Here is a 13,271-nt window from a genome sequence, read left to right as displayed (position 1 = left end):
TCCCCTTGTCCCGCAGGACGGGTCCGCCTACTTAGACGAGCTCCTCAAGGACATCGTCAAGTGGCTATCTGAGTGTCTGAGTGTCTGACTGAGTGTCTGAGTGAGTGTCTGAGTGTCTGAGTGTCTGACTGAGTGTCTGAGTGAGTGTCTGAGTGTCTGAGTGTCTGACTGAGCAACTGACTGTCTGAGTGTCTGACTGACTGTCTGAGTGTCTGACTGAGTGTCTGAGTGTCACCTCCCCTTGTCCCGCAGGACGGGTCCGCCTACTTAGACGAGCTCCTCAAGGACATCGTCAAGTGGCTATCTGAGTGTCTGAGTGTCTGACTGAGTGTCTGAGTGAGTGTCTGAGTGAGTGTCTGAGTGTCTGAGTGTCTGAATGAATGACTGAGTGTCTGACTGAGTGTGTGAGTGTCTGAGTGAGTGTCTGTGTGTCTGAGTGTCTGAGTGAATGACTGAGTGTCTGACTGAGTGTGTGAGTGTCTGAGTGTCTGACTGAGTGTCTGAGTGTCACCTCCCCTTGTCCCGCAGGACGGGTCCGCCTACTTAGACGAGCTCCTCAAGGACATCGTCAAGTGGCTATCTGAGTGTCTGAGTGTCTGACTGAGTGTCTGAGTGAGTGTCTGAGTGTCTGAGTGTCTGACTGAGTGTCTGAGTGAGTGTCTGAGTGTCTGAGTGTCTGACTGAGCAACTGACTGTCTGAGTGTCTGACTGACTGTCTGAGTGTCTGACTGAGTGTCTGAGTGTCACCTCCCCTTGTCCCGCAGGACGGGTCCGCCTACTTAGACGAGCTCCTCAAGGACATCGTCAAGTGGCTATCTGAGTGTCTGAGTGTCTGACTGAGTGTCTGAGTGAGTGTCTGAGTGAGTGTCTGAGTGTCTGAGTGTCTGAATGAATGACTGAGTGTCTGACTGAGTGTGTGAGTGTCTGAGTGAGTGTCTGTGTGTCTGAGTGTCTGAGTGAATGACTGAGTGTCTGACTGAGTGTGTGAGTGTCTGAGTGTCTGACTGAGTGTCTGAGTGTCACCTCCCCTTGTCCCGCAGGACGGGTCCGCCTACTTAGACGAGCTCCTCAAGGACATCGTCAAGTGGCTATCTCTCTGCCCGTCGCTCAGCGGAGGATCTGAGCGTTGCCTAAGTGCCAGTCCGCTGATTTCCACGCTGAGCTCCGTCTACCCGCTGATCCTGGGATCGCTGACTGCCCACAGCCACGGACTCAGAGCCCTGGAGAAGGCTGGGGTGTTTCAGATGTGAGGCTCTGACACACGGCACTACCACTACCACCACTCACTCACAGTGACACACGGCACTAGCACTACTGACTGACTGAGTGACTGTCTGAGTGACTGAGTGACTGGCTGATCCTGGGATCGCTGACTGCCCACAGCCACGGACTCAGAGCCCTGGAGAAGGCTGGGGTGTTTCAGATGTGAGGCGATGACACACGGCACTACCACTACCACCACTCACTCACAGTGACACACGGCACTACCACTACCACCACTCACAGTGACACACGGCACTAGCACTACTGACTGACTGACTGAGTGACTGAGTGACTGACTGACTGAGTGACTGGCTGATCCTGGGATCGCTGACTGCCCACAGCCACGGACTCAGAGCCCTGGAGAAGGCTGGGGTGTTTCAGATGTGAGGCTCTGACACACGGCACTACCACTACCACCACTCACTCACAGTGACACACGGCACTACCACTACTGACTGACTGACTGAGTGACTGAGTGAGTGAGTAATTGAGTGAGTGACTGACTGAGTGTCTGAGTGACTGACTGAGTGACTGACTGACTGAGTGACTGACTGACTGACTCAGTGACTGAGTGACTGACTGACTGAGTGACTGGCTGATCCTGGGATCGCTGACTGCCCACAGCCACGGACTCAGAGCCCTGGAGAAGGCTGGGGTGTTTCAGATGTGAGGCTCTGACACACGGCACTACCACTAGCACCACTCACTCACAGTGACACACGGCACTAGCACTACTGACTGACTGAGTGACTGACTGACTGACTGGCTGATCCTGGGATCGCTGACTGCCCACAGCCACGGACTCAGAGCCCTGGAGAAGGCTGGGGTGTTTCAGATGTGAGGCTCTGACACACGGCACTACCACTAGCACCACTCACTCACAGTGACACACGGCACTAGCACTACTGACTGACTGAGTGACTGACTGACTGACTGGCTGATCCTGGGATCGCTGACTGCCCACAGCCACGGACTCAGAGCCCTGGAGAAGGCTGGGGTGTTTCAGATGTGAGGCTCTGACACACGGCACTACCACTAGCACCACTCAGTGACACACGTCACTAGCACTAGCACCACTCACTCACAGTGACACACGGCACTAGCACTACTGACTGACTGACTGAGTGACTGAGTGAGTGAGTAATTGAGTGAGTGACTGACTGAGTGTTTGAGTGACTGAGTGACTGACTGAGTGACTGGCTGATCCTGGGATCGCTGACTGCCCACAGCCACGGACTCAGAGCCCTGGAGAAGGCTGGGGTGTTTCAGATGTGAGGCTCTGACACACGGCACTACCACTAGCACCACTCACTCACAGCGACACACGGCACTACCACTACCACTACTCACTCACAGTGACACACGGCAATACCACTACTGAGTGAGTGACTGACTGAGTGAGTGAGTAATTGAGTGAGTGACTGACTGAGTGTTTGAGTGACTGAGTGACTGAGTGACTGACTGAGTGACTGACTGAGTGAGTGAATGACTGAGTGAGTGTCTGACTGAGTGACTGAGTGACTGACTGACTGACTGGCTGATCCTGGGATCGCTGACTGCCCACAGCCACGGACTCAGAGCCCTGGAGAAGGCTGGGGTGTTTCAGATGTGAGGCTCTGACACACGGCACTACCACTAGCACCACTCACTCACAGCGACACACGGCACTACCACTACCACCACTCACAGTGACACACGGCACTAGCACTACTGAGTGAGTGACTGAGTGAGTGAGTAATTGAGTGAGTGACTGACTGAGTGTTTGAGTGACTGAGTGACTGACTGAGTGACTGAGTGAATGACTGAGTGACTGGCTGATCCTGGGATCGCTGACTGCCCACAGCCACGGACTCAGAGCCCTGGAGAAGGCTGGGGTGTTTCAGATGTGAGGCTCTGACACACGGCACTACCACTAGCACCACTCACTCACAGTGACACACGGCACTAGCACTACTGACTGACTGAGTGACTGTCTGAGTGACTGAGTGACTGGCTGATCCTGGGATCGCTGACTGCCCACAGCCACGGACTCAGAGCCCTGGAGAAGGCTGGGGTGTTTCAGATGTGAGGCTCTGACACACGGCACTACCACTAGCACCACTCACTCACAGCGACACACGGCACTAGCACTACTGACTGACTGAGTGACTGACTGAGTGACTGACTGACTGGTTGACTGGCTGATCCTGGGATCGCTGACTGCCCACAGCCACGGACTCAGAGCCCTGGAGAAGGCTGGGGTGTTTCAGATGTGAGGCTCTGACACACGGCACTACCACTACCACCACTCACTCACAGCGACACACGGCACTACCACTACCACTACTCACTCACAGTGACACACGGCAATACCACTACTGAGTGAGTGACTGACTGAGTGAGTGAGTAATTGAGTGAGTGACTGACTGAGTGTTTGAGTTACTGAGTGACTGACTGAGTGACTGAGTGACTGACTGAGTGAGTGACTGAGTGAATGACTGACTGACTGGCTGATCCTGGGATCGCTGACTGCCCACAGCCACGGACTCAGAGCCCTGGAGAAGGCTGGGGTGTTTCAGATGTGAGGCTCTGACACACGGCACTACCACTAGCACCACTCACTCACAGCGACACACGGCACTACCACTACCACTACTCACTCACAGTGACACACGGCAATACCACTACTGAGTGAGTGACTGACTGAGTGAGTGAGTAATTGAGTGAGTGACTGACTGAGTGTTTGAGTGACTGAGTGACTGACTGAGTGACTGAGTGAATGACTGAGTGACTGGCTGATCCTGGGATCGCTGACTGCCCACAGCCACGGACTCAGAGCCCTGGAGAAGGCTGGGGTGTTTCAGATGTGAGGCTCTGACACACGGCACTACCACTACCACCACTCACTCACAGTGACACACGGCACTACCACTACTGACTGACTGACTGAGTGTTTGAGTGACTGAGTGACTGACTGAGTGTCTGAGTGACTGAGTGAGTGAATGAATGAGTGACTGAGTGACTGACTGACTGAGTGACTGACTGACTGAGTGACTGACTGACTGAGTGACTGGCTGATCCTGGGATCGCTGACTGCCCACAGCCACGGACTCAGAGCCCTGGAGAAGGCTGGGGTGTTTCAGATGTGAGGCTCTGACACATGGCACTACCACTACCACCACTCACTCACAGTGACACACGGCACTACCACTACCACCACTCACAGTGACACACGGCACTAGCACTACTGACTGACTGACTGAGTGACTGAGTGAGTGAGTAATTGAGTGAGTGACTGACTGAGTGTTTGAGTGACTGAGTGACTGACTGAGTGACTGAGTGACTGACTGAGTGAATGACTGACTGACTGGCTGATCCTGGGATCGCTGACTGCCCACAGCCACGGACTCAGAGCCCTGGAGAAGGCTGGGGTGTTTCAGATGTGAGGCTCTGACACACGGCACTACCACTAGCACCACTCAGTGACACACGGCACTACCACTAGCACCACTCACTCACAGTGACACACGGCACTAGCACTACTGAGTGAGTGACTGAGTGACTGAGTGAGTGAGTAATTGAGTGAGTGACTGACTGAGTGTTTGAGTGACTGAGTGACTGACTGAGTGACTGAGTGACTGACTGAGTGACTGAGTGACTGAGTGAGTGACTGACTGAGTGAGTGAATGACTGAGTGAGTGTCTGACTGACTGACTGACTGAGTGAATGACTGACTGAGTGACTGACTGAGTGACTGAGTGACTGACTGACTGAGTGACTGGCTGATCCTGGGATCGCTGACTGCCCACAGCCACGGACTCAGAGCCCTGGAGAAGGCTGGGGTGTTTCAGATGTGAGGCTCTGACACACGGCACTACCACTAGCACCACTCAGTGACACACGGCACTACCACTAGCACCACTCACTCACAGTGACACACGGCACTAGCACTACTGAGTGAGTGACTGAGTGACTGAGTGAGTGAGTAATTGAGTGAGTGACTGACTGAGTGTTTGAGTGACTGAGTGACTGACTGAGTGACTGAGTGACTGACTGAGTGACTGAGTGACTGAGTGAGTGACTGACTGAGTGAGTGAATGACTGAGTGAGTGTCTGACTGACTGACTGACTGAGTGAATGACTGACTGAGTGACTGACTGAGTGACTGAGTGACTGACTGACTGAGTGACTGGCTGATCCTGGGATCGCTGACTGCCCACAGCCACGGACTCAGAGCCCTGGAGAAGGCTGGGGTGTTTCAGATGTGAGGCTCTGACACACGGCACTACCACTAGCACCACTCACTCACAGCGACACACGGGACTACCACTACTGAGTGAGTAACTGAGTGAGTAATTGAGTGAGTGACTGACTGAGTGTTTGAGTGACTGAGTGACTGACTGAGTGACTGAGTGACTGACTGAGTGACTGAGTGACTGAGTGAGTGACTGACTGAGTGAGTGAATGACTGAGTGAGTGTCTGACTGACTGACTGACTGAGTGAATGACTGACTGAGTGACTGACTGAGTGACTGAGTGACTGACTGACTGGTTGACTGGCTGATCCTGGGATCGCTGACTGCCCACAGCCACGGACTCAGAGCCCTGGAGAAGGCTGGGGTGTTTCAGATGTGAGGCTCTGACACACGGCACTACCACTAGCACCACTCACTCACAGTGACACACGGCACTACCACTACTGACTGACTGACTGAGTGTTTGAGTGACTGAGTGACTGACTGAGTGTCTGAGTGACTGAGTGAGTGAATGAATGAGTGACTGAGTGACTGACTGACTGAGTGACTGACTGACTGAGTGACTGACTGACTGAGTGACTGGCTGATCCTGGGATCGCTGACTGCCCACAGCCACGGACTCAGAGCCCTGGAGAAGGCTGGGGTGTTTCAGATGTGAGGCTCTGACACACGGCACTACCACTACCACCACTCAGTGACACACGGCACTACCACTAGCACCACTCACTCACAGTGACACACGGCACTACCACTAGCACCACTCACTCACAGTGACACACGGCACTAGCACTACTGAGTGAGTGACTGAGTGACTGAGTGAGTGAGTAATTGAGTGAGTGACTGACTGAGTGTTTGAGTGACTGAGTGACTGACTGAGTGACTGAGTGACTGACTGAGTGACTGAGTGACTGACTGAGTGACTGGCTGATCCTGGGATCGCTGACTGCCCACAGCCACGGACTCAGAGCCCTGTAGAAGGCTGGGGTGTTTCAGATGTGAGGCTCTGACACACGGCACTACCACTACCACCACTCACTCACAGTGACACACGGGACTACCACTACTGAGTGAGTAACTGACTGACTGAGTGAGTGACTGAGTGAGTGACTGAGTGACTGACTGACTGGCTGATCCTGGGATCGATGACTGCCCACAGCCACGGACTCAGAGCCCTGGAGAAGGCTGGGGTGTTTCAGATGTGAGGCTCTGACACACGGCACTACCACTACCACCACTCACAGTGACACACGGCACTAGCACTACTGAGTGACTGACTAACTGACTGAGTGACTGACGGACTGAGTGACTGGCTGATCCTGGGATCGCTGACTGCCCACAGCCACGGACTCAGAGCCCTGGAGAAGGCTGGGGTGTTTCAGATGTGAGGCTCTGACACACGGCACTACCACTAGCACCACTCACTCACAGTGACACACGGCACTACCACTACTGACTGACTGATTGAGTGTTTGAGTGACTGAGTGACTGACTGAGTGTCTGAGTGACTGAGTGAGTGAATGAATGAGTGACTGAGTGACTGACTGACTGAGTGACTGACTGACTGAGTGACTGACTGACTGAGTGACTGGCTGATCCTGGGATCGCTGACTGCCCACAGCCACGGACTCAGAGCCCTGGAGAAGGCTGGGGTGTTTCAGATGTGAGGCTCTGACACACGGCACTACCACTACCACCACTCACTCACAGTGACACACGGCACTACCACTAGCACCACTCACTCACAGTGACACACGGCACTAGCACTACTGAGTGAGTGACTGAGTGACTGAGTGAGTGAGTAATTGAGTGAGTGACTGACTGAGTGTTTGAGTGACTGAGTGACTGACTGAGTGACTGAGTGACTGACTGAGTGACTGAGTGACTGACTGAGTGACTGGCTGATCCTGGGATCGCTGACTGCCCACAGCCACGGACTCAGAGCCCTGGAGAAGGCTGGGGTGTTTCAGATGTGAGGCGATGACACACGGCACTACCACTACCACCACTCAGTGACACACGGCACTACCACTAGCACCACTCACTCACAGTGACACACGGCACTACCACTAGCACCACTCACTCACAGTGACACACGGCACTAGCACTACTGAGTGAGTGACTGAGTGACTGAGTGAGTGAGTAATTGAGTGAGTGACTGACTGAGTGTTTGAGTGACTGAGTGACTGACTGAGTGACTGAGTGACTGACTGAGTGACTGAGTGAGTGACTGACTGAGTGAGTGAATGACTGAGTGAGTGTCTGACTGACTGACTGACTGAGTGAATGACTGACTGACTGGCTGATCCTGGGATCGCTGACTGCCCACAGCCACGGACTCAGAGCCCTGGAGAAGGCTGGGGTGTTTCAGATGTGAGGCTCTGACACACGGCACTACCACTACCACCACTCACAGTGACACACGGCACTACCACTACTGACTGACTGACTGAGTGTTTGAGTGACTGAGTGACTGACTGAGTGTCTGAGTGACTGACTGAGTGAGTGACTGAGTGACTGACTGACTGAGTGACTGACTGACTGAGTGACTGACTAACTGACTGAGTGACTGACTGACTGAGTGACTGGCTGATCCTGGGATCGCTGACTGCACACAGCCACGGACTCAGAGCCCTGGAGAAGGCTGGGGTGTTTCAGATGTGAGGCTCTGACACACGGCACTACCACTAGCACCACTCACTCACAGCGACACACGGCACTAGCACTACTGAGTGAGTGACTGAGTGACTGAGTGAGTGAGTAATTGAGTGAGTGACTGACTGAGTGTTTGAGTGACTGAGTGACTGACTGAGTTACTGAGTGACTGACTGAGTGACTGAGTGAGTGACTGACTGAGTGAGTGAATGACTGAGTGAGTGTCTGATTGACTGACTGACTGAGTGACTGAGTGACTGACTGACTGAGTGAGTGAGTAATTGAGTGAGTGACTGACTGACTGAGTGACTGACTGAGTGACTGACTGACTGACTGAGTGACTGACTGAGTGACTGACTGAGTGACTGACTAACTGACTGAGTGACTGACTGATCCTGGGATCGCTGACTGTCCACAGCCACGGACTCAGAGCCCTGGAGAAGGCTGGGGTGTTTCAGATGTGAGGCTCTGACACACGGCACTACCACTACCACCACTCAGTGACACACGGCACTAGCACTACTGAGTGAGTAACTGACTGACTGAGTGACTGACTGTCTGACTGACTGACTGACTGTCTGAGTGACTGACTGACTGTCTGAGTGACTGAGTGACTGAGTGACTGACTGAGTGACTGACTGACTGAGTGACTGACTGAGTGACTGTCTGAGTGACTGACTGACTGAGTGACTGAGTGACTGGCTGATCCTGGGATCGCTGACTGTACACAGCCACGTACTCAGAGCCCTGGAGAAGGCTGGGGTGTTTCAGATGTGAGGCTCTGACACACGGCACTACCACTACCACCACTCACAGTGACACACGGCACTAGCACTACTGAGTGAGTGACTGAGTGACTGAGTGAGTGAGTAATTGAGTGAGTGACTGACTGAGTGAGTGAATGAATGAGTGACTGAGTGACTGACTGTCTGAGTGACTGACTGACTGAGTGAGTGAATGAATGAGTGAGTGACTGAGTGACTGTGTGACTGACTGAGTGACTGACTGAGTGACTGACTGACTGACTGATCCTGGGATCGCTGACTGCACACAGCCACGGACTCAGAGCCCTGGAGAAGGCTGGGGTGTTTCAGATGTGAGGCTCTGACACACGGCACTACCACTACCACCACTCACAGTGACACACGGCACTACCACTAGCACCACTCACAGTGACACACGGCACTACCACTAGTACCACTCACTCACAGTGACACACGGCACTAGCACTACTGAGTGAGTGACTGAGTGAGTGACTGAGTGACTGAGTGACTGACTGAGTGACTGTCTGAGTGACTGACTGACTGAGTGAGTAATTGAGTGAGTGACTGAGTGACTGACTGAGTGACTGACTGACTGACTGAGTGACTGGCTGATCCTGGGATCGCTGACTGCACACAGCCACGGACTCAGAGCCCTGGAGAAGGCTGGGGTGTTTCAGATGTGAGGCTCTGACACACGGCACTACCACTACCACCACTCAGTGACACACGGCACTAGCACTACTGAGTGAGTAACTGACTGACTGAGTGACTGACTGTCTGACTGACTGACTGACTGTCTGAGTGACTGACTGACTGTCTGAGTGACTGAGTGACTGAGTGACTGACTGAGTGACTGACTGACTGAGTGACTGACTGAGTGACTGTCTGAGTGACTGACTGACTGAGTGACTGAGTGACTGGCTGATCCTGGGATCGCTGACTGTACACAGCCACGTACTCAGAGCCCTGGAGAAGGCTGGGGTGTTTCAGATGTGAGGCTCTGACACACGGCACTACCACTAGCACCACTCACAGTGACACACGGCACTAGCACTACTGAGTGAGTGACTGAGTGACTGAGTGAGTGAGTAATTGAGTGAGTGACTGACTGAGTGAGTGAATGAATGAGTGACTGAGTGACTGACTGTCTGAGTGACTGACTGACTGAGTGAGTGAATGAATGAGTGAGTGACTGAGTGACTGTGTGACTGACTGAGTGACTGACTGAGTGACTGACTGACTGACTGATCCTGGGATCGCTGACTGCACACAGCCACGGACTCAGAGCCCTGGAGAAGGCTGGGGTGTTTCAGATGTGAGGCTCTGACACACGGCACTACCACTACCACCACTCACAGTGACACACGGCACTACCACTAGCACCACTCACAGTGACACACGGCACTACCACTAGTACCACTCACTCACAGTGACACACGGCACTAGCACTACTGAGTGAGTGACTGAGTGAGTGACTGAGTGACTGAGTGACTGACTGAGTGACTGTCTGAGTGACTGACTGACTGAGTGAGTAATTGAGTGAGTGACTGAGTGACTGACTGAGTGACTGACTGACTGACTGAGTGACTGGCTGATCCTGGGATCGCTGACTGCACACAGCCACGGACTCAGAGCCCTGGAGAAGGCTGGGGTGTTTCAGATGTGAGGCTCTGACACACGGCACTACCACTACCACCACTCACAGTGACACACGGCACTAGCACTAGCACCACTCACTCACAGTGACACACGGCACTACCACTAGCACCACTCACTCACAGTGACACACGGCACTACCACTAGCACCACCCACTCACAGTGACACACGGCACTAGCACTAGCACCACTCACTCACAGTGACACACGGCACTAGCACTAGCACTACTCACAGTGACACACGGCACTACCACTACCACCACTCACAGTGACACACGGCACTAGCACTACCACTACCACTCACTCACAGTGACACACGGCACTACCACTAGCACCACTCACAGTGACACACGGCACTACCACTAGAACCACTCACTCACAGTGACACACGGCACTACCACTAGCACCACTCACTCACAATGACACACGGCACTAGCACTAGCACCACTCACAGTGACACACGGCACTAGCACTAGCACCACTCACTCACAGTGACACACGGCACTAGCACTAGCACCACTCACAGTGACACACGGCACTACCACTAGCACCACTCACTCACAGTGACACACGGCACTAGCACTAGCACCACTCACTCACAGTGACACACGGCACTAGCACTAGCACCACTCACTCACAGTGACACACGGCACTAGCACTAGCACCACTCACAGTGACACACGGCACTAGCACTAGCACCACTCACAGTGACACACGGCACTAGCACTAGCACCACTCACTCACAGTGACACACGGCACTAGCACTAGCACCACTCACAGTGACACACGGCACTAGCACTAGCACCACTCACTCACAGTGACACACGGCACTAGCACTAGCACCACTCACAGTGACACACGGCACTAGCACTAGCACCACTCACAGTGACACACGGCACTACCACTAGCACCACTCACTCACAGTGACACACGGCACTACCACTAGCACCACTCACTCACAATGACACACGGCACTACCACTAGCACCACTCACAGTGACACACGGCACTACCACTACCACCACTCACAGTGACACACGGCACTAGCACCACTCACAGTGACACACGGCACTAGCACTACTGAGTGAGTGACTGAGTGACTGAGTGAGTGAGTAATTGAGTGAGTGACTGACTGAGTCTTTGAGTGACTGAGTGACTGACTGAGTGACTGAGTGACTGACTGAGTGAATGACTGAGTGACTGACTGAGTGACTGACTGAGTGACTGGCTGATCCTGGGATCGCTGACTGCACACAGCCACGGACTCAGAGCCCTGGAGAAGGCTGGGGTGTTTCAGATGTGAGGCTCTGACACACGGCACTACCACTACCACTACTCACTCACAGTGACACACGGCACTACCACTAGCACCACTCACTCACAGTGACACACGGCACTAGCAATAGCACCACTCACAGTGACACACGGCACTAGCACTACCACCACTCAGTGACACATGGCACTAGCACTACCACTAGCACCACTCACAGTGACACACGGCACTAGCACTAGCACCACTCAGTGACACATGGCACTAGCACCACTCACAGTGACACACGGCACTAGCACTAGCACCACTCACTCACAGGGACACACGGCACTAGCACTAGCACCACTCACTCACAGTGACACACGCCACTACCACTACTGAGTGAGTGACTGAGTGAGTGACTGAGTGACTGACTGAGTGAGTGAGTGACTGAGTGACTGACTGAGTGAGTGAGTGACTGACTGACTGACTGAGTGACTGACTGACTGAGTGACTGACTGAGTGACTGACTGAGTGACTGAGTGACTGACTGAGTGACTGACTGACTGAGTGACTGACTGACTGACTGAGTGACTGACTGACTGAGTGACTGACTGACTGAGTGACTGAGTGACTGACTGACTGAGTGACTGACTGACTGAGTGACTGACTGAGTGACTGACTGACTGAGTGACTGACTGACTGACTGAGTGACTGACTGAGTGACTGAGTAACTAAGTAACTGACTGAGTGACTGACTGACTGAGTGACTGAGTGACTAAGTAACTGAGTGACTGAGTGACTGAGTGACTGACTGAGTGACTGACTGACTGAGTGACTGAGTGAGTGACTGAGTGAGTGACTGAGTGACTGCCTGAGTGACTGACTGAGTGACTGACTGACTGACTGCCTGAGTGACTGACTGAGTGACTGAGTGACTGACTGAGTGACTGACTGACTGAGTGACTGACTGACTGACTGACTGAGTGACTGACTGACTGAGTGACTGACTGACTGAGTGACTGAGTGACTGACTGACTGAGTGACTGAGTGACTGACTGACTGAGTGACTGACTGACTGAGTGACTGAGTGACTGACTGAGTGACTGACTGACTGAGTGACTGACTGACTGACTGAGTGACTGACTGAGTGACTGAGTAACTAAGTAACTGACTGAGTGACTGACTGACTGAGTGACTGAGTGACTAAGTAACTGAGTGACTGACTGACTGAGTGACTGACTGAGTGACTGACTGAGTGACTGACTGACTGACTGAGTGACTGAGTGAGTGACTGAGTGACTGCCTGAGTGACTGACTGAGTGACTGACTGGCTGACTGAGTGACTGACTGAGTGACTGAGTGACTGACTGACTGAGTGACTGACTGACTGAGTGACTGAGTGACTGACTGAGTGACTGAGTGACTGAGTGAGTGACTGACTGGCTGACTG

At 53.3% G+C, this 13,271-nt stretch overlaps 1 protein-coding gene across 4 annotated transcripts in view; it reads left to right on the top strand.

Moving 5' to 3' along the window:
• Positions 1 to 13,271, top strand: part of LOC116938019 (uncharacterized) — a 151,445-nt gene that overhangs the window by 30,012 nt on the left and 108,162 nt on the right. For 2 of the 4 annotated variants that reach the window (XM_076057836.1, XM_076057835.1), the window contains exon 5: positions 1,041 to 1,246. In XM_076057836.1, coding sequence (XP_075913951.1) covers positions 1,041 to 1,246 — 206 coding nt within the window. Of the gene's footprint in view, positions 1 to 1,040; positions 1,247 to 7,541; positions 7,869 to 11,736; positions 11,869 to 13,271 lie in introns of those variants that run through there. The other 2 variants (XM_076057838.1, XM_076057837.1) reach the window with 2 other exon arrangements.

The sequence above is a fragment of the Petromyzon marinus genome, chromosome 85, assembly GCF_048934315.1.
Source record: "Petromyzon marinus isolate PM22_M1 ecotype Great Lakes invasive population chromosome 85, UKy_Petmar_22M1.pri1.0, whole genome shotgun sequence".
NCBI lineage: Eukaryota > Metazoa > Chordata > Hyperoartia > Petromyzontiformes > Petromyzontidae > Petromyzon > Petromyzon marinus.
This window is presented reverse-complemented; position numbering and strand designations above follow the sequence as displayed.